At 30.1% G+C, this 23159-nt stretch overlaps 1 protein-coding gene across 2 annotated transcripts; it reads right to left on the minus strand.

The window, feature by feature from the left end:
• Positions 1-1785: 1785 nt before the first annotated feature.
• Positions 1786-20752, minus strand: LOC139504620 (uncharacterized). 2 transcript variants are annotated; one of them, XM_071294669.1, is made up of 2 exons: positions 20493-20752; positions 1786-9535 (listed from the first exon to the last, which is right to left on the minus strand). In XM_071294669.1, the coding sequence occupies exon 2, from the start codon at positions 8865-8867 to the stop codon at positions 6171-6173; it is 2697 nt and encodes an 898-aa protein (XP_071150770.1). In that variant the 5' UTR covers positions 8868-9535; positions 20493-20752; the 3' UTR covers positions 1786-6170. The 2 variants fall into 2 exon arrangements, with proteins under 2 accessions (XP_071150770.1, XP_071150771.1); XM_071294670.1 differs by lacking the exon at positions 20493-20752 and adding an exon at positions 15288-15456.
• Between the last annotated feature and the right edge of the window lie 2407 nt (positions 20753-23159).

The following is a 23159-nucleotide window of genomic DNA, read 5'->3' on the forward strand; positions in this document are numbered from 1 at the left end:
TGCTGTTCATTGTATTTTATATGTATTTCATTTTACTCCACTGCATTCATGTTCATCGTTGGTTCTATGTATTTTTAGTTATTCCACTGTTTTGGTGTTCATTGCATGTTCTTTGGTTTTTTTTTTAAAGTTATTCCATTGTATTGAACTACATTGTGCGTTCTATGTATTTTAAGTTTATTTACTGTATAGATGTTCATTACATGTTCTTTATTTTTTTAAAGTTATTCCACTGTATTGGTGTTCATTGTACATTCTTTATATTTGTAATTATTTCACAGTGATGTTCATTGCATGCTCTATGTTTATCCAAGTTATTCCACTGTATTGCTTTTCATTCATTGTATGTTCCATGCATTTTATTTTATTCCACTGCATTCATGTTCATCGTAGGTTCTATGTATTTTTAGTTATTCAACTGTTTTTGGTTTTCATTGCATGTTCTGTGGTGTTGTTTTTTTAAAAGTTATTCCACTGTATTTGTGTTCATTTAATGTTCTTCGTTTTTTAAATTATTCCACTGAATTGTTGTTCATCAGTTGTATGTTTTTTTTTTAAAGTTATTCCAGTGTATTGGTGTTCATTGCATGTTCATTGGATGTTTTTTGTATTTTTAGTTATTCCATTGTATGTTCTTTGTATTCTAAGTTATTCCACAGCATTGATGTTTATTTTATGTTCTATGACGTACTTTTAGTTATTCAACTTTTTATGGTCATAACTTTTTTATGGTCATTGTATGTTTAATGTGTATTTCTTACTCCACTATATTGATGATCAATGTATGTTCTATGTTCTTTAAGTTATTTCAATGTATGTTCTTTTATTAAGTTTTTTACTGTATTGGTGTTCATTGTATGTTCTAGTCATTCCACTGTACTGGTTTTCATTTTGTGTTCTATGAATTTCTAGTTATTCCAGTCATGACTGTTGTTATTCTCCTTATATTGATGTTCATTTTATGTTCTATATACCTTAAGTTATTCCACTGTAATGATGTGCTCATTCAATAATTTGTGATATGTGATAATTTGATTTTAGAATTAGAAGCTATGGTTTAATTGCCAAGGGAGACAATCAGCAAAAGACCAAATACCAAAGGACAAGGATCTAAACAACTTCAATATTTGTGAAGGAGCCTGTTATTCAGTGGATGTCGTTTGTTTATGTGTTACATATTTGTTTTTCGTTCATTTTTTTTATATAAATAAGGCCGTTAGTTTCTCATTTGAATTGTTTTATGTTGTCATTTCAGGGCCTTTTATAGCCGACTATGCAGTATAGGCTTTGCTCATTGTTGAAGGCAATACGATGACCTATAGTTGTTAATTTCTGTGTCATTTTAGTCTCTTGTGTACAGTTGTCTCATTGGCAATCATACCACATCTTCTTTTTTATAGTTAGCTATAAAAGGCTTTGGCATGAAGAAATATGAAACAATTCAAAAGAGAAAATCGACAGCTTGATTTTTCAATTTCTTACTGAAAGTGTAAAAGTAACTTAGGCACACATGTTTGGTCACAAAATAAAAGTCCTTTATTAAACCTGCTCGTGGCAAGTATGACTCTGATGGCGGTCATAAAGCCCTGACTAAATTACTCATTCTAAATCTCATCAAATTCCTGACTATGGGTGTAGTAACTCATGATTGTTGAAGGCTGTAAAGTGACTTATAGTTGTTGATTTCTATGTCATTTGGTCTCTGTTGGAGAGCTGTCTCATTGTCAATCATACCACATCTTCTTCTTTTCATATGACTATATTATTATGATATCAAGCAACAAGTCATCGTTCATGAATATTTTTATTCAATGACTATATATAGATATATCTATATAGAACTAATGAGAAATGATGAGTATGATGATGGTTTAATACTGCCCAACAATCTGACAAAAATATCATACACTGTACAAAAATATCACAGAATTAGTATAATCGGCCAGATTTTATATCAACTTATAACTATACAAGAAAAGTATTTCTAATTTTTTACCATCAACAATTTAATTTTCAAACAGAGCAAAGATAGTTTTTTGTTAAAATTTGTTTAAGGGGAGATAATAGGTTTTTGTTAAAATTTGTTTAAGGGGAGATAACTCTCCTTATTATCATCATTTACTTATATTAAAAATTGGTTGGCAACTAGTAAATTCATAACTAACTCAACATCTTTTTACTCAAATTCGCTGTAAGAAATATAACTGAACTTCAACTTAAAAATACTAGATTTAAAAAGTTGTAACATTAGAAATATAATAAAAATTACGTACTTGCAAGGATTTGTATAGTTACAAATACAAATCATTGGTACTAGTATATGTTTTTGTAGTTAAACCAAAAGCCTGAATATGTAACTGATTTTAAAGATTGATAGATATTCAGTTAGAAAAAAGTTTTCAGATAATCTTCGTAATTACAGAGTCAATATATGCCCACATGTTTTAAATAACATAGCTGTTGAAAATACATTTAAAGGGTAATGAAACATCATTATATTACCTATACAATGAAATATACACCAATTAACAACATTAAATGACTTGTTTACATGCAAAAATAAAACATTCTTCATAAAATACCTTCTGTAAAAGGACCGATTTAAAACATCAAATGTCCATAAAACACTCCAAAATGCAACAGCATAGCTGCAATATAAATGACTATATCTAAAATAATTTAAATTCATAAAACTATACTTTAACCCTTAACACAAAGATTTTTTGTAATTAATAGTGAAATAAAAGTAAGCTTTCGTAAAATATAAAGATTAAAGAGTAATCACAATTTACATTGCCAAATTTTTGCATTTTAACATAACACAATTATTCTTTAAAACATGTCTAAATCAACTATCAAAAATAAAAAGCATTTGATGTAAAGGGAAATAATATTTTATGGGAAGGCATTTTCATAAAAAAAAAATTAATGACTCATTTAAAGTTTATCTTTGGCATTTAATCAAATAAAGTTTTTTTTTAACATATATTTTCTTACTGCTTTTTAGATTTCAAAGAGATTAAAACAATAAATGTATCCTAGTAAAAAACACAATTAAGCACCTTGTGAACACTAAAAGAGTACACCTTAGTAACATTTCAATCCACATAAAAATAAATAAAACCTGATTCACAAAATGATGTAACTAAACGTTTCATTTATAATTCATCTAAAATAGCAACCATTGTATTTATACTTCATAACCAACTTTTCAGTGTATAACAACAATAGTCTACCAGTATATATAAAAGAAATATATAATAAGTGTATAGTTAAATTGCAATTCTAATAAAACCTCACAAGCAAATCCCTGTGTACAAAACTTTAAAGGCAATCTTACAACTAATTTAACAAGGATCCAGTCTAAAAGACTTAGGATATGATAGTTAGGATAAGAAACCTATAATACGAAAGTTAAAATTTCTAAAAAAAATAAAAAATTTGGCCATAGGCAGGGATCTCCATGGATGAAAATTGAACGATGGAGGAACTTTCACCATTATAAACCGTATCTACGCCGTACAGTGAGGATAGGAAAATTAAAAGTCTATCATCCTTACTTTTTTCTTTCAAGTTAATTATTCTAAACATGAAATTTAGCTAGAAAATGCAAATTAACTAACTAAATTAACTGAATTATAAAACTTTGATGATATATTGCAAATAATTTTACAGATTAAGTCATGAGAAAACCCTTATCAACATTGCCCTAACTTGTAAATGTTCAAATGATATATGTAGCTACCAGTAAATATCAATGCAGAATGGTCTTTATCTCTTCTGAGTACAAAATTATCACCTTAATCATGTTTTAAAATGATTCCCTTTAGATGAGCCCTATAATCACTAATGCTCTATAAGATCTAACTATTACAGAAATAAATAAATAAACAAATTTTCCTGAACTTATTGTATGTAATTGGTTATAAACTGGATGAAAATGCCATGTAAAAAATAAATTATAACCCTGAGAAGCAACATTCTGACAAAAACCTGCTGCTAATGAATTTCTGTTGCTGAGACAAATAGCATAAATTATAATGGAATAATGACAACTAAAATTAAAATCTTGAAGTCATTAATGAAAGTGACAGGTGTTTTAAATGCAATTTAAATGTGCCTCTGAGGTCAAATCAGAAACAGATGACCATAATGTTGATTTACAATGAAGAATTAATATAAAATTAATAACATAAATTCAAGGCAAAAATGTAAGAAATGTTGATGTTATTCTAATGCCACCTTTTAATCTTTTATAACCTTTTATTCTTTTATACTCTATTGAATGCGAAATGAGAATGAACATGAAACGTCAATAGAGTACTGATAGATAAAAGAATTTTAAATCACCAAGAGTTATCTCCCTTATAACAAATCTTTGTATCTGCTCAGACCAGCAATAATTATATTATTGTGAGTTGTGCGAGTTTTTGACCTTTTAGATGACATCAAATAATAAAAGTGTGGTTCCTTTCTTTCTTCCTAAATTATAAAGATGACAAATACAAAAATATTTTGTAGAATTTCTAAGAGTACGTAGAAGTCCTGAACCAATAACATAATAAAAAATTCCCAAAATTTTGTTCAAAGTCTGTATTGTACAATGTGGTTTAAAAAAAATATATATCGTGCAAATGTCAGCTAAAAAACAAAGCATTAGTAATTGTTTGTACTATTTTCAATAATTTTACACCACTTTACATAATTATTCAAAGATTAAGATGCCTTAACAAATTACTTGATGACAGAAGGAAATATAAAACTAGCAATCGATCACGTAAATCACAATGACATTTTTATATTGACAGTTAATAAGGATGACTTATCTTGTTGTGGAACTTTTATTGAAGAGAGCATCTCAAAACATATAAGTGGACAGAACCGAATTCTGAGGTTGTCTCGTCATATCTCTAGTGTATTAAATTTTGTTATTTCAGGAATTTGGCGCCAGATCCTTGATACTATCTGTTCAGAGTTTTTTTTAAAACTAAGAATGATTAAGAGCTTAATGTATTGTATAGATACCTGTAAAAAAAATGTTTATTTATTTAATGCAGTCTTTTAACATAAAATAATAACATATTGACATTCACTGAAATATTTTTCGTTCTATAAAACAAGTTTTAATTTTGCAGTTATTTTTATACTTCAGCACCCCATTATTCTCTATTCTTTATTTGCTTATCCATTTTTCTTTATTCATGATATTCTTAATTTACTTTAGTTGACTTTGCCCATCCTTCTATATTCTGTAAACTCCATCCATACCCTTCCCTATTACCATCAAATGTAAGAACTTTCATAATTTTGAAAGTACATTTCAGTGGGAGTAAGGTGTTTTCACAACTTCATAAAGAATATGTTTTGAGATGCTCCCATTGATCCATTACCACAAGTACAAATGACAAAGCCCATCTTCATTAATGAAATATAATTATAATAATTTCGTGAAGGAATACCTTATTCATGACAAAGAATGTCATTATTGACAATTTTAGATATTGAATATTTAAGAATTTCCAAATTTTTTGAGTAGATAACATTGTTCAATGACATTATCAAATTAAAATTACATGACATATTTTTTTTCAATGATTATTGACATGAAAGATGGCCATCAGATATTTTTTTTTCTCTAATTTGAAGAATCTGATATCCCAGAAGCAATAGTTTTTATAAGTAGACACTGATACAAATTGACATTTATAATCTTTATCATCTAAAATGGCCAGGAATTCTGCCTTTATGCCTTCATTAAGATTAATATTGAAACAAAACAAACTTCTGAGTTCAGTTGATATAAACAAATCTCCATACAGCCGATCAAATTGCAACTGTTTATCTCACATATTTGCCCTTAAACTTTATTTCCCTTTTTATAAATTAAAACATTCAAGACATTTCAGTTTTTCAAATTATTTATTTTTTTCTTTATTTCATGATTAAAATTCTTTTGTTAAGGATTAAAATTGAATTAAAAGTTAAATTGTCAATTAATGTCAATAAAATAATTTATAGTAACTTCATGAACTTAGTAAACCTTATACACCTTAAAGTTTTATATCTTAATAAATAAGGTTAGCTATAAAAAGATATTTATATGCTCAGCTAGTACAAAAAAAAATGATTTCGAAAATACACATAAATATCATTATATACAAAACATTTTGCTACACCAATGTTGACAATTTAGTACCCGATTCTTCAAACAGTGCAATAGTTTTAAATGGTTTATCTGGGAACACCTTATCCGATGACATATGACGTGGAAGTGTTGAAGACTTAATGACAGGTGCCACCACTGGTCCACGTTCTTCTACAAGTTGTCGCCGTGGCAACATTTCAGGTGTTTCATTCATTTGTTGTCTATTTTGTATTAAAACATCATGGTGAGTTTGAACTTTAGCTTTCGTCTGATTGCCACTTTTAGATGATTTGTCTGTTGATTTTGAACTATCTCCACCCGTGGATGATTTTCGTTTTTTCCCGAATAAACTTCCAAATGGATTCCATGATTTATTTTTTGAAGTAACACTTGTTGATGATGACCTTGGACGAGGTTTGTCCCTTTCATTGAAAATATCATTTGGATCACTTTTCCCTGATGCCACAGACACCGGCACGGCATGAAAACTATGACGATATGAGGCTGGTCTTTGAAGTTGCGTAGCTAAATTCTCCTTACTCTGAAAAAGATTATATATATCAGCAGAACTTGCGAAAACAGTCCTTTTTCCATTTTGATTGATATTGTCCACAGACACATATTTGGTCTTATATAAGTTTCCTGGCACTGAATGGCCAGAGTGTACACTGATATTATCATTACTTGCATGAATAAAGTCCTGCGATGAAAAATGTCCCGAACTATTTGATACAAGTGATCGATATGAGGTATTCTGACTTTCATAGCCATTAGTTAATCCATAGTTTTGAATGTGCCGTGGATCTTGTGAATATGCTCTCTGACATAATTCAGGCATATTTCTAGCATGCGATTGTGTTGGCAATGTCTGTGTCCTAGAATAATCCACTGGATTTGAAGCACTTTGGTAAGAACTAGGTTTATAATAATTGTCTTCTCCATATTGTTGTTTAATCATTTTCTCTTGAAAATATAGCACTTTTGGACTATCTTTTTCATCACTTTGCATGTTATCAAATCCATAATAGTTACGGTAATTCAAATCCATGTCTGTTAATTTATCATATAATTCACCCTCAAATTTCTTTAAGTCATTTTGAACCACCTCCTCCTGTTTTTCCTCCTCTTCTGATGAGGGACACCCTCTTCTAGTAACTCGACTATTGTCTCTTGTTTGTGTAGAATTAACAACACATTTCCAATGTGAATCATTGTCAGAAGAATAACCAAAACTGCCAGCATCAGAATTTCTCCGTAGTGTTCCTAATCTATCTTCCTGATTTTCTTCGTGAGTATTTTCTTCTTCAATAATGGCAAGTTGACGTAATTTTTCCTGTAACGAATTGTCTTGTGATTCTGTCATTTTAGTCCTTCGTTTCACAGCCCATGTAGTATTAGACTGTCCATTGTGTGAGGTATTGTACACATAAGAATTTGCACTTGTATTTATTCCATTTGGCATATTTTGTCCAGTTTTCTTTAAAATACCATGAAGTGGTTTTTGTTCTAGATCACCATTAGCAAGCAATGACAATGAAGAAGAAAAGTTTGTACTTGTACTAGAATTTGTTCCATATCCATCATCTTCTTCAGAGCTTTTAGGTGATAAATCAATGTCCTTAGAATGTTTAAGATATTGTGTACCACCATTTTGTATTCCAATACCACCATTTTGCATTCCAATAGGATTTATAGTCTCCATTGTAGGAGTCAATTCATTAGTTGAACATGATTTTGTATTCTCAAAAGTTTTCTGATTTTTCTGGATTTTTTCGTCATTCCGCTGTTCTTCTTCCGTGGTCATCATAATCATTGTATCAGCTGATGAATCACTAGCTGAGTCTAATGCATCAAGGGGATCATAATTATTCCACAATTCCTCAGTAGTTTCAGGGGTTATGTCCTGAAGAGGCGGTACAAGTGTCCCGGGTTCATGTTTAGGTTCATCCTTTACCCAGATTTTGTCATGTTGTGTAACATTGGTTCTTGTCAGTGGTTTAGCATCCCTTTTTTGTTCTGATATTCTAGTATCCTGAATCAAAGCAGTTTCTGAATGCAAGTTATAGCTATTTTCCTTTCGTACAGAAGTAAAATTCTTGTCTTTATTTGCTATCTGACTTGATCTCCTTTCAGTTCTTACTGGAAGAGCACTTGTCTCATTTTCTTTACTTTTTAGATGATGATTTTGAGTCCTATAACTCTGGCTAGGCACTGAATATTGTGTTCTCTCAGATTTGTTTGAAGTCTGGTCTTGAACTCTAGGTGACGGCAGTGTCCGTCTGTCCGTTCTCACAGGTAAATTACTCTGTGTTCTTGTTGATGAAGGTTGGCTTGGCAACCTTTTTCTTGGAGGTAACTTTGGTGGTGCATCTTTATTTTCCTCTTCCTTTTCTTCTTTATGAGAGTCCTTCAAATATGATGAAGGTCGTGCAACAGAAGAAACAGGTGTAACGATTCGTGGCTTTGGATCTTTTGTATCCTTAAAGTCCTGAGAGTTTCTGTCCACTATTTTTGACACAAAATTATTAGCATCTGGTGGAAACAATGGTTTAAATCCATGTGCTTGAGTTTTACTACGCCCAGTGACAACTGATCCTGATCTTGTTTTTTGTGCGTCTTTACGACCATCCCTAGGCAAAGAGCTATGTGCAGACGAGGAAACAACTGGCAACATTCGTGAACGATAGATCTCTGATTGCCCCGAGCTTACTTTGCTAGCCATTGTGATCAACTTTTTATCAGATAACAATTAACAATATCAGTCTGGTGATCTTGATCTGAATTCATCCATTTTTTATCAAATTAAATCATGACGTCTGCAAATTATAAAACTGTTACGTCTGCTTATTACCTTCAATAAGGTATACTCAAACTAGCAAAATATATTCCAAAGATATATCCTCAATGAACTAAACACCAAATAGGCCTTTGGCTATGTTAACATATGTAAAACATGAAGTAAACTTTTTAATTAAAATTGGTTAAAAAACTTTCCTGAAGTTAATTTTCCACCATTCAATTGTAAATCCTTTTCATAACTATGTCAGCAATAATTTTCCGTTCACTGTTTTTTGTTCTTCGTATGGGTAAAATATCCTCAAGATACATTTAATGTACGGTACTTTAAAAATTTTAACATTCCTGTCAATAATTTATGAATAATATGTATCCAATATTTCAAAGCAAATAGGTCACAATTCACGCTGAATTAACCATAAATTGCAAAAAAATATTTATTTTTGTTGAAAATTGTTTCCAATCCAACAGTTTAGTAATCCACTACTCATGAATATATCGAAAATCACTTTATAGCTCCGAAAAACTGACTTTGTATAGGTTTTAATGTGTTATATTTAGCCCTCCTTATAACCTGCTACCATCTTTTATATTCTGAAAAGAGAGAAAAGGACAAATAAGTATTATTTCAACACCAAATGGTGCAAATGATAAATACAAAGTCAGTATAAATAATATATCTAATCAGCTTATATGAAAGTTCATGTGAAGACATCAACCGAATTGTACATGCACTTTTACGTATAAAACTTACAAAAAAGACTTGGTTTAGTTCATTTGCATAATAATTTATTTCACATCTCATGCATCTTCCAACATTTAATCTTAGAATGATTGAAAATGTCACATATTTACTTGTTGTAGTGAAAATATATGTTTTTCACAAAATTAGGTCTAATATGAATTACCTTTAGGAAGATTCAATTTAACACTGAGTAATTCATTTCAACTGATTATAGTATTTCACTCATTACATTTTCTCAAATATCCAATAAATATTGGACTTGAACTAATTTCAGTACAACCCTCAATTTTTTTAGTCTCATTTTTGAATTCCAGAAATATGAACCTGAAAATATGTCAAATATGTATCTATATTTTATCTCATAAAAAAATTAACAGATGGTCAAGTTATTTTTAGACCTATTTACACTTGTATGCAAATTAGTCCGCTATTACATAAAATTACTCAAGTTCTAATAAAATTTGACATCACAAATTAAAAGATTTGACGTCACAATTAAAAGTGATTGTTGCTTGATGCCAGAAGGCAGTTTGAGCAGATCTTAGGTCTTTCTGAGACAAAAAATTCAGCTAAATACATGTACCATAAGTGTCAATAAGTTTATTCCTAGCAATCAAATTGATATCAAGCTTATAATGCAGTCAGATTGGAAAATCATATGATCTACAAATTTTCGGAAGAATATAATTACCCCAAATAATTGATTTAAATTTACCTTCCATAAGTCTATATGACCTCCAATCATGAATCTGATATTGAGGCTAACAGTTATTTTTACATGTACAACCAATTAAGAGGAACATGCTAATGACATATTACATGTATACTATAATGTACCTGTCCACAAACACCTTGTTCTTGACAATCTAGAACAATAAGCATGTTACCTGTTAATGACTTCCTTTGATGTTACGCAGGTGAGAACAGGTATGCCCTGACACCTCTTACTTCATCCTAACACCCCAGGGAAACAAGGTACATCTTGTAAAACATTCCAAACTTCCTTTCAACCAAGACAATGTCATTATCCAGGGGGGAGTGTGTGTGAGGGTGATTAAGTATTGTCAGGACATTTAACATTATTCAATTTTTAACAGTTTAGTTTTTCACCAAGAGTACAAATTATGGGCCGCATTTTCTGTAAAGGGGAAGTAACTCTTAAATATTAAACTATTTACTTTCTATGGTTCCTTTCAACCAGGACAATGTCATTATCCAGGGGGAGTGTGTGTGAGGTGATTAAGTATGGTAAGGAAATTAACAGAATTTAATATTTAACAGTTTATTTTTTCACCAAAAGTACATTTTCTGTAAAGGCAGTGGCGGATCCAGGGGGGGGGGGGGGGGGGGGGGGGGGGGTCGGGGGTTGGAACCCCCCTTTTTTTGGCCGATCAATGCATTTGAATGGGAGCATATAGTTGGAACCCCCCCTTTACTCTGGGTTGGGAACCCCCTTTTCAAAATGGCTGGATCCGCCACTGAAAGGGGAGGTCACCTCATAAATATCTAATAGTCGATAAATTAAATATCAAAGTAAATAGTTTTTTAAAATAGGTGAAGAGTTTCATATGGCACCCTCACTATACTAAAAGAACAAGTCTCAACACAATAATGTATTACAGTGAGGGGTACCATGATGATGGTACTCTTTCCAAAAACATTTTAAATTCAACCTTTCAAAACAATATTTTTCTGCTGCATCAGTGTACAGGACTTAGATTGACAGTGAATTATTGTAACATTTTCCAAAAACCAGTAAACACCATTATTCTAATGTATTAAAACTGCTACATCTACCACATTAAAACCATAGAAACAGATAATTTACATTTAGAAAAAATGTTTTTAACACAAAATACTGATTTATTCCACATAAAACCCATCTACATTCTTCAGAATCAGTTCAATCTATTTTAATATCTATCTAAACAGTTTTTTCAAGAATAAATTAATTTGATCAACAGATATTTGCATAACAATTCAGTTATATTTTTATATAAGGGGAGATAACTAAACTTAATCTTATTGAAATCTAATGATGTGCAATCTAGTGTGCAATCTTCTAATAGAAGATTCATTCTTCTGATCAACTTTCCTAATGCTAAAGGGGTAGGTCCAGTAAGACCCCTTTTTGGCCCCAAAATATAGCAGTTTTTCAAAATTGTTAAAATGTATACTTTTAGTTATTTATTGGACAGTAGAATGCTTCTGCTACATAAATATGGGCTTTTTTTGACAATACGATGCACATATATAGAGTACTAGCACCATTAAGTCATGCTAAATTACTGAAATCTTCACAATTCTAGCATTTTGGTCAAATTTTAGACGGTTTCCGTGTAAAACGAAAGTGGCCGCATTGGTGTTCATCCAAAATATTTAAATGTAAGTTGTATTTGATGATAATACATAACATATATAAAGGTTGAGGATGAACACGGATGCGGCCACTTTCATTTTTGACAAAAACCATCTTAAAAGTGACATTTTTCAGCATATTTGGTAAATTTTTCATATTTGAGCTTGAATCGGAGCGTTTTTAATGACTAAATTAGTTAAAATCTTTCACATAAATTAATTGAATCAAATAAAATAGACACTTAAGTGTTTAAAAAGTGGTCAACATCTTTCGTCAGATGAACCTGAAGTTTGAGGCCAAAATCGGTCCTTACCGGACCTACTCCTTTGAATTTATAGATCTGCATCATGTATGTCTGGTCATAAGAAATACTCCATAAATCTATAGCAGCGATAGCTGAACTATTCTTTACTTAATTTCATTGAAATAAAACTCAGTATTTTTAACAATTCTAGAGTAGCTACGACATAAAAAGACATATTACTTTGCTTTGCAAACTACTGCAAAACCTGCTACAAAAAAAAGCAGTTCTTGATATGGATCAAATGCTGTAATGTCCAGTGGCAAACATTTCATGCAGATTCAGGACGTTTTAACAGGGAATACTAAATGATATTTTGAAAAAAGTTAAATCCTCTGTTTCCAATAATATAATGACAAATCGCCAAAAAAGACAACCAATATCTTTGTCAACCATATTCCTCATCCATGCATCCATTCACTCCAACAGGAAGTTGATGCTTCACCAGTTCCAATGTGTTACAATTTATAAATGTATTTATCATACAAAACATATTATTGGTAATTATTGTCAGGTTTACAACATAACCACAATAAAATATAAATGTCAGTTGCCAAACCATTCATCAAACAATTGGTTCCATTCTATATATCAACAATATATGTACCGAACAACCCTGACCCACCCCCTTATTTTGTCCTAGTTATTAAACTGTTTTTCATTAAACATTTTAAAATTTTAATTCAGAAATATTAAATTTGATTTCTTTGTCTATGAATCTGATCTAATCTCATAATAACAAAACTAAAAGCCTTAGACCAGTGACTACAATCATCATAAATAGTTACAGAACTACATTATTTAGTTTGCACAACATTCACAAAATGTATCAAACTTCAATATCAAAATGGCTACATATCTAGATATTGCCCATTAAGTCATGTTTTCCTTTTAAGATATTTATGCACTAAATGATTATAAGTTAGAATACATATGTTCCCTCAGGTTTCTGACATATCAAATATTAGAATCATTATTATTGAACCAATAACCCCAGGCCTTTTATCAACCTATAAACCTACTTAAAGAAAGTCTTTACATGTAACATGGTATAAAGGTGTACATAAAATTATACTTATGATATATATTTTGTTTGTTTTTAGTGAAGGAGGATGTTCGATAAAAAGTACTGACAGTTTAATGTATCATATATTTGTATTAAATATTCATGTCACAAATAAAATGTTAAATAAGTTTTTCAAAAACTGATTACGGTACAAATTGGCAGACACGGAGTCCTTGAAATGTGGTGGTCTGAAGATTTTGACCTCAAAAATTTTTATAGGACCAACACAATTTGGGTATTCTGCAATAGAAAGAAATAATAGTGAAGACCAGAAGATTTTTTCAAGGACCACCAGAGAAAAAAAGATTTTGAGAGCTCTGCTGACGTCAATGCCTCAATCTTTGTTATTTTAGGGTTGTATTTTCAAACTTATTTTGACATCAAGGGCGCTCTGTTCAGACTATTTCCCAGAACTAAGATAAGCTTTTAAGGAGAAATTTGTCCTTTAAAAGGCAAATTTGAGACACATATCTAAATGTATTTATACATTTATGTAGTGGGTGTCTTTAAAAAAAGAAATGGTCTTCCCATACTTTACAAACTGGATTAGTTACTCCTTATAGAAGGGATAGTGTACCAAACATCTTGCTAAACTGCACCTCTCAAAAACAAGTAAGAAAACAATGCCCCATTTAAGTTATCAGTGTGGTTTTATTATTATTCCTGCTTGAGGAATTTGAGGTTTAATGTTATCTGGTGAAAATGTCATCTGTTTAATTCGAAAGCCTACATTTTACATGTCCTTTCAACCAAAAGTTTACGAAATTATCTATATTTCATTTCATCATATTTAGTTTTACTTCATTCTAAAGAATTTACATCCTATGAATTGGGCCTATTTTAACATAGAATAGAGAATGGAAATGGGAATGTGTCAACTAGATAACGACCAAATCAAAGAGCAAAAACCTGCCCTATTCCACCCATGGATTTTCAAATACAGCTAGAAAATGTTTCATTGATTGATTTTTGGTGCTTTAACGCCTGTTAAGCACTGCTTTTGGGCTTATTTTGTGGTGGTCAGTTTCTATTGGTGGAAGAAGCCTTAGTGCCTGGAGAAAACCAGGAAAACTAACAATCGTAGTCAACTAAAATTGGACTCCAGTGCACCCGACAAGCAGGGATCGAACTCTCAACCTCAGTGTTGACTAGTTGTTGATATAGTAGTAACTACTTAGACCACTCGGCCACCAAAGCCCAAAAAAATGTTTCACAGCCAGTTTGTAGGAAAAAATGAGTGATTACAGTAGGACTCCCTTGAATTGTAAAATAATATCACAGATGTCCCAAGCCTGCATTTATATCCCAATATCTTCATAACTTGTTTATAGTCCAATTTATTGACAAATTGGGTCATAAAATTGACTCAATAGAACCTTTTGTTTTCAGTATATTTTTGTTGATATATTATTAGGTCTTTGATCATTGTTGATAAGCTTAGATTGATTGATTCTTGTTTGTTAAAGGTGGATGACTGTTTAAGACATTACAGTTACTAGAATAGATGTCTAATTGGCAATAAAACACATGTACATCCATGACACAAAATCGTACACACTTGACAAAGCCTCAAGCAATAGAGCAGATCTTCATTCATTTATGTTTTTATCTAAGATCCTAGTGAGGAAATCCAGAATGGGAGCAAAAACTCCATGTTCCAAGACAGCCACTCATTTACGGAAATTCACAACAAATGTTCCAGGATTACAAAATCAATGAATAATGAAATATTACATGAGCAAAGAAATGTAACAACTTCAGTCATTATTTAGACTATAATCTCACTGTAAAATACAGGGGGAAAAAACAACACTTATATAGCCCCCATTTTTGCAAAATAATCTTAAAATCGCTTAAAAAAATATTTAAACTTACATGATTTGAAAATCTGCAACTTAACTTTGAACATAAGGTCCAATTGTCCTTTCTTAACTGAATGTATAAATAAATTAGCACTAACTTAGACAACGTGTGTCCTATATATAAAAGTAATAATAACATCCCAGAAATAAATGCACTATATGTAAACAAACCTGCACTATTTGTAAATAAATTTGTTGCCAACTATTTGGAGCCAATTATAATAGAAATGTTGCAATATGTGTGATATGTGTTACAAAGTACAGTGTATTACATAAATGATAGCAAACATAATCAACGTGATAATTGGCCAATTTTATAATCAAGCAAAAAATGAATGTCAATAAACTCCTGATGTCAACAAGAAATAAATCAGAACTTTTTTAACAAGTACTTCCATGAAGAATCCCACGGAAAACTAGATTTCTGTAACCTTTTTTGCATACTGATAAAATTTTAAATTAGAGCAAAGATAGATTTCGTAGCTGAATGATTCATAAAGTCGTAATGGGCTCTTCAGAATTCTGTCATCTCAACAGCCATCACTGCTATCAGAGTAAAAGTGTAATGTTGACTGTCAAAAATTAAGTCCACATATCAGTAAATTATAAATAAATGAATTTCTTCAGATGTTTTTTCTTGATCACCAGGAAGCTTCTATCAAAGTTTCGTAACAGTCCATGAAGATGAAAAAGATATTAAATGTCTAAAAAAAAATATATTTTGGAATGTCTTAGATATAGGAAGATGTGGTGTGAGTGCCAATGAGACAACTCTCCATACAAATAACAATTTTGCACTTTTAGGGATTTTAATGCTATTTAATTTATAGGTTACTCTACATTTATTAGCAGTAAATAAATAGTTGTGCACTTGTAAGGCAATGGGATATATACATGCATCTGACAGATGAAAATAAATGATAATCATTATCTATCAGGATGATTAATCTTTGTACTTTAATATGTTGAATTAAATCTTTAATGTCTAGTCTAAATAAACTTTAAACATGCAAATCATTTATTTATTTAAAAGATGATTTTATTTATACTGCAATATAAAATGTTTGCATATGTAAATTCGTTCATTTCTTTTCTATTTATCTACACTTTTCCTGCATGACCTTGCATAACAAACTGTAAATATAAAGGCATGTAAAATCATCAAATATGTAAATAATTTATTTATTTTTCATACCTTACAGGTAAAAAATTGTTTATCAATTAGTTTCACGTCACTGGCCCATCAATCAAAGGCCAGAAAATAATTTACAAATTTATAAAAAATGAATGGGATTTCTGTTAGTCTACTGAAATGAACATGATTGAATAATCAGGTATTTCTGTAATTTATGAATGTTTTTGCAAGAATGATCACTCACTATAAGTCTGCCAACTTGTCAATTTCAGTTCTCAAATCTTTATGAAATTATTAATACTCAATTTAAATAAATTTAAATATGAAAATCATTTTACTGTCAGTTTGGTTATATTTAAAAGCAAGCATTGCAAAAAATCACTTTTATAATGAATTCTGGTACATGTAGTTAACATTGACCTTTAACCTAAGATGAGTTAAAGAAACATTTATTTAAAGATTATTTTAAGGACAGTTTAGAAAATAAATTGAAGAAAAGTAACCGCTTTTTTAAATAGCTATAAATACATGCTGTGTATATGATTAAGTGTGATACAAATAGTAACAACTTTGTTTACTCTTAAGAAGAAATTCTGTATAGAAAAAACTCTAGTTATCAAATATATTTTCCGTTAAACAAGGGAAAAATATTTTCAATGTAGAACAAAGCCTGTATTATAATTTACCAACAGTAAAACTTCGTAATCATGGGAGTATCTAATACATGTTTTCACATCATCCAGATGATAATTTGCCATAATCAAAAAAAATACTAGCACCAAGATTTAGCTGATGCCAAATTCATTGCCAAGTTGCAAAAAACAAAAGCAAAGAAAATGTAAATATCTAGATACACTTCTACAATATCAATGTTTCATTGACTTACTGAATTCAAAATGTCAATATTCTACTGATTAACTGAATCCACAATGTCAGTGTTTTACTAACTGACTAAAATCCAAAATGTCAATGTTTTATTGACTTACAACATCAGTGCTTTACTGACTGATTGAATCCACAATGCTTATATATACCAACTGACTGAATCCACAATGTCAATGTTTTACCAACTGACTGAATCCACAATGTCAAACTTTAGCTTTTAAATCCACAATGTGGATGTTTTACTAACTGACTGAATCCACAATGTCAATCTTTTACTGTCCACTGAATCCACTATGTCAGTGCTTTATTGACTGATGGAAATCCACAATGTCAATGTCTAACTGACTGACTTAAAGCTGCAATGTCAACTTTTACTGACCAACTAGATCCACAATGTCCACAATGTCCACAATGTCCACAATGTCTATCTATTAATCTGCAATATCATTTTTTACTGACTGACTGACTGATTTCAAAGTCAAAACTTTGTCTAAATATAACTGTCATTGAGAATAAAGTCACTTCAATATTATATAACAAAGTTACTACTAAGAGATCACAAAGTAGATGTAAAATCGTGTTCTCATTTAAACTTCTGCAATGAGTTAATTAGTACAACTAGTACACAAAGTTGATAGGTACTGATAAAAAAAATGTGTTTTTTATATTATATCATGTCTTTTGTATTGTTTCACTGTCAAAAGATGCAAAAAAATAAATCATAAATGTTAAAACTTACATGCAATTTTAAATGTTATGTGTAAAGAAAAAAATCAATTCTGCTTACAGGTATATATATTAACCAGCTGAGAATGAAACAAATCAGAGCAACACATACCAATACAATTATGGACTCAGCTCATCTTAGGTATATATAATGAGGTAATTTTGTATGATCTTAAACAAAACAGCTATACATAAGGCCCAAAATACAAACATGTGAACAATTATAGGTTACAGTATAGCTTCAACAATGAGTAAAATCCAAAGTGTAAAGAAATCTATAAAAGGCCCCAGTATAACTAAATATGAATATTATTAGAACAGCAAAATACTGCCACATAATGAGTGAAAACAAAAACTTTTAATTAGATTCTGAGCATTTCATATACCGTGCAGAATTTTTTCTGAACAGTGCTGAAGTGTATATATTTCTTCATTTTTGTTTAATAGCAAACAATTCAAATTTAAACCGTTTCAGAAATAAAAATGATGTGTACTGTCAACCTTCATTTTATCATCATGAAGAAAAACTATTATCTCCAAGTGATATGATTTACAAGAATGAGTTAGATTAAAAAAGACAAAGTAGCAATAAAGAATAGAGAAATATATAAATAAAATTGAGAATAGAAATGGGGAATGTGTCAAAGAGACAACAACCCGACCAAATAAAAAAACAACAGCAGAGGGTCACCAACAGGTCTTCAATGTAGCGAGAAATTCCCGCACCTGGAGGCGTCCTTCAGCTGGCCCCTAAACAAATATATACTAGTCCAGTGATAATGAACGCCATACTAATTTCCAAATTGTACACAAGAAACTAAAATTAAAATAATACAAGACTAACAAAGGCCAGAGGCTCCTGACTTGGGACAGGCGCAAAACATATCTTCTCTCTAATTTCACATTAATCTTATTTTAATATGAAAATTATCACCAGGTTAAGTTTAATTTGGTCAGATTTGACATTAAACTCTTCAGAACTTATACTCTATTGAACCAAAAATATCTTCAACACAAAATCTCATACATTATGACTATCTTTCCATATTATCTCATTTAATTTACATTTAGAAGATGTGCTCTAGAAATCAACTACTTATGATACATTATCATAAAAAATAGCTTTTGGACGTACAATTTTATTTCAATTTTCTTTATGTTTTTCATTGGTCGTACATATATACATGAGAGTTAAAATCCCTTTTAGGTGTACAAATCTCAACTTAAACAAGGATAAGGATATTAGAAATGTATTAAAATGCTTACTTCTAAGTGTAATTTGAACAAAAGCAATATTCAGTTGATTCATTGTTGGGTAATTGGATTGCATTTATTTTCTAAAAAAAAATTGTAGAGATTACTTAAATTCAGGAAAAAAAAATTAATCAAGCAATTTTGTCATTTGCAATAGTTAATGCACACAAAACATTGAACAGAGTATTTCTACAATGAAATGAATTGGAGAAATATGCAAATGTTTTCTTAATCTGTCAGAAGAAATAAGAATGCCTATCAATACCTTTTTTCCACGTTTTAATTTTATTTCACGTTTTAATTTTATTTCACACTTCTAAGTGTGATTTGACCAAAGCAATATTCAATTGATTCATTTTTGGGTAATTGGATTGCATTTATTTTCTATAAAAAAAAATACTGCCACATAATGAGTGAAAACAGATTTGACATTAAACTCTTCAGAACTTATACTCTATTGAACCAAAAATATCTGTACACAAAATCTCATACATTATGACTATCTTTCCATATTATCTCATTTAATTTACATTTAGAAGATGTGCTCTAGAAATCAACTACTTATGATACATTATCAAAAAAAATAGCTTTTGGACGTACAATTTTATTTCAATTTTCTTTATGTTTTTCATTGGTTGTACATATATACATGAGAATTTAGGTGTACAAATCTCAACTTAAACAAGGATAGGATATTAGAAATGAATTAAAATGCTAACTTCTAAGTGTGATTTGAACCAAAGCAATATTCAATTGATTCATTGCTGGGTAATTGGATTGCATTTATTTTCTATAAAAAAAATTGTAGAGATTACTTTAAATTCAGGAAAAAAAATTAATCAAGCAATTTTGTCATTTACAATAGTTAATGCACACAAAACATTGAACAGTGTATTTCTACAATGAAATGAATTGGAGAAATATGCAAATGTTTTCTTAATCTGTCAGAAGAAATAAGAATGCCTATCAATACCTTTTTCCACCTTTTAATTTTATTTCATAAAAAAAATCCAGAATTGTATAATCATTTTGATGTTTTTGATGTTACTAATATAAAACACAAACTTTTTACAACATTTTTATAATAAATAATTTTAAAAACTATCAGCAAGTTACTATTTATATAAATTCATACTGACATAACCTAATTTCTGTGAAAAATAACACTTGTTATGTGTCAAAAATAGTATATATAAACAACAGCCATATGTTACTTACAGTTTACAAATTACATCCATGCCAATCAATCCTCGAAAAAAATCGCCAAAAAAACACTCACATAAAATTCAGTCCCAAAATTCACCGAAAATAAAAACTGTCTGATAATTTGTCCAAAAGTCATCAATAATCTATGAGTATTGATCCAGTACTGATCATAGCAGTGAAATCACCTTGCTCCAGGCCCTGTGTGTTATGACAATTTATTACCCTACCTTCACCTAGCCAAATTACTACATACTTTAGTGATGAAATCACCTTGTGCTATTTTTACCTGTTGAGAAACATTAAAAATGATCACCTCCTTTTATTATTAGTGTTGGGTTGTTACCCCCATATTGTGCAGTTACGAATGGTCTTAGCTCCTTGGTTTACAAATAGCATTGTGCAGCGTGACAATAGCTATAGAGATTTACCTAAGGAATTTAAATTTTCTTTTTTTTCTTCTTTTGAATTAATTGCAGGGTATTTTATTGCACGCTAGTTCTTTAGGTGACCTTCAAAATTTTAACACATTTTAAAATCCTTTCAATAGTATGTAGTATTATCGCAGAAGTTTACTTAAGATAAGATTACAGAACAATTACATGATATACTGCATTGTTTGGCTTTTACTTTTCTTGTTTGTGTTTTGTTGTTACATGCATGTGCTATAAAAGTATTTAAATTTAATAGATTTTCTAAATACAAAAAATAACACTGTTTAAACACCTGACACAGATAAGGATGTATATTTTTTTTAGGTTACAAAACTTAAGATACTTCTTATAATGCAAAATTAAGCATTTAGTTTTCTGAGATGCATGAAAAAGTTTAACTGAGTCACATCTTTTAAAACCCTACCACTTCAACATCATGATGCTAAACAGAAAAAAACATTTTTTATTTTATTTCTGTGCAAATACTAGACATCAACTTAGTTGTTGTTTTCTGTACAGAAAAAAAAGGGAAAAAAAGAAATGCAACATGTGAACCTCATAGGATTTTTAATACAAATCTATAAAATTTAAGTTGAATGAATTTGATGCTAAATCATCCTTTTCATTCCCACGAAAAACCAATAACAGATTATGTATAAATCGAACCCCAGCAAAGTTTCAATATGCACCCAACCAGTCACAAAAGTTCAACCAATTATAAAAAGTTTTGACAGTAATGTATTAAGTTTGTTCTTGCTTGGCTAATGCCTTTTCCTGTCAGTTTATTTAAATACTAAAGTATTTTTACACAACTATATTTGTTATTAGAAAGAATTATTTTTTAAACCTAAAACCCATTTACACTAGACTACACGAGACTAATTTGACAACTCCATCAATTAACAGGTACAAAAAACTCATTTTAGGTGTCATAATTTAAAACCATTACAACCTTCAGGTGGTAAACATTTCACATCTCTATAATACTGCAACTAAATTAATTGGAAGGTACTTTAATATTCTGTATTTATTAATTCATAATGATAAAATCAATTTAATTTGGTTATCAGTATTCAATTCAAAATAGTGATCAGATATTTTTAAAAGATAAACTATAACCAGTTCATTAAAATATGAAATATCTCCCTTATGCAATTCAGTAGTCTTTAGGTTCTGCTTCATTTGGGGTATCTGATTCTATTCCTAGCACTTCTCTATTAAAAGCAGGTTAACAATGAAGTAACTTTAAACATGAGGCCATTTCAACAATTAATCAGCCTGATTATGAACAACTTTACAAATGAGACATATGTGTACAATTTATCCTAAATGACCACAACATTAAATTACTTTAATTTATCATCGTGACCAATCAGTGCCCAGGAGACAAATCATAAATCATTGCACAAGATAAAATTGACCAATAAATACATTAGCATGCAGGGTTCAAAATAAATCATCTAAAAAAAAAGCCATAGGTCAAGACTTAATCATTCCATCAGTGAGCAACAAAATAGCTAAGAAAGAGCTAATGATTCATTTTTTCTGTTTTATAAACTGGTTGCAGAATGTTTAATGTGTAATAAGAGAGCATGAATTTCATTACAAAATTGCTTGTCTCTACCAGGACTCGAACTCTGTTTTACAAGGCAGCATGTGAACCGAATGAGCTAAAGAAGTACTTCCTTAGCTCAACCGCTTACTGCTGACTTAGTATCTTCTACATTTTCTAAAGGAAGCAATCCCGTAACGAATGCATTTTCAGAACAAACTATTTAACATAAATGATTTTGATTGTGAGGAAAACATGATTATGGTTCTCTATAATTAACTGTTGTTAAAATATGGTCTGTCAGATAACTCAAGCTTATACATAGATGAATTGTCTTTATGCTTACCTCCAAGAATTACTATGTGGCTTCTGACCTCTACATTCAAAAAGTTGAGGAGATTTTAAGATCCATTTATCTATCTCATCTTAAGAAATATAAAATCCACTGAATTTTCATATATCTTTCACAATGAGGACAAAGTTCTTCATAGATAAGTAAATCTGTCTTTTTATACATGTAATCCACTTCCACAAATTTCACTTTTATATCAGAGATTTAAACTCCATCAAATTTTTCAAAGTTGAAGTTCTGGACTTCAATTCTATCTGCCCGAAAGGTGCTTCATGTCTGACATGGTATTAAGCCTAAGACACCATTTTGTTTGGACAAAAATTACATGGTGAATTTGAACTGAT

The sequence above is a fragment of the Mytilus edulis genome, unplaced genomic scaffold (assembly GCF_963676685.1).
Source record: "Mytilus edulis unplaced genomic scaffold, xbMytEdul2.2 SCAFFOLD_1049, whole genome shotgun sequence".
In the NCBI taxonomy this organism is placed as follows: Eukaryota; Metazoa; Mollusca; class Bivalvia; order Mytilida; family Mytilidae; genus Mytilus; species Mytilus edulis.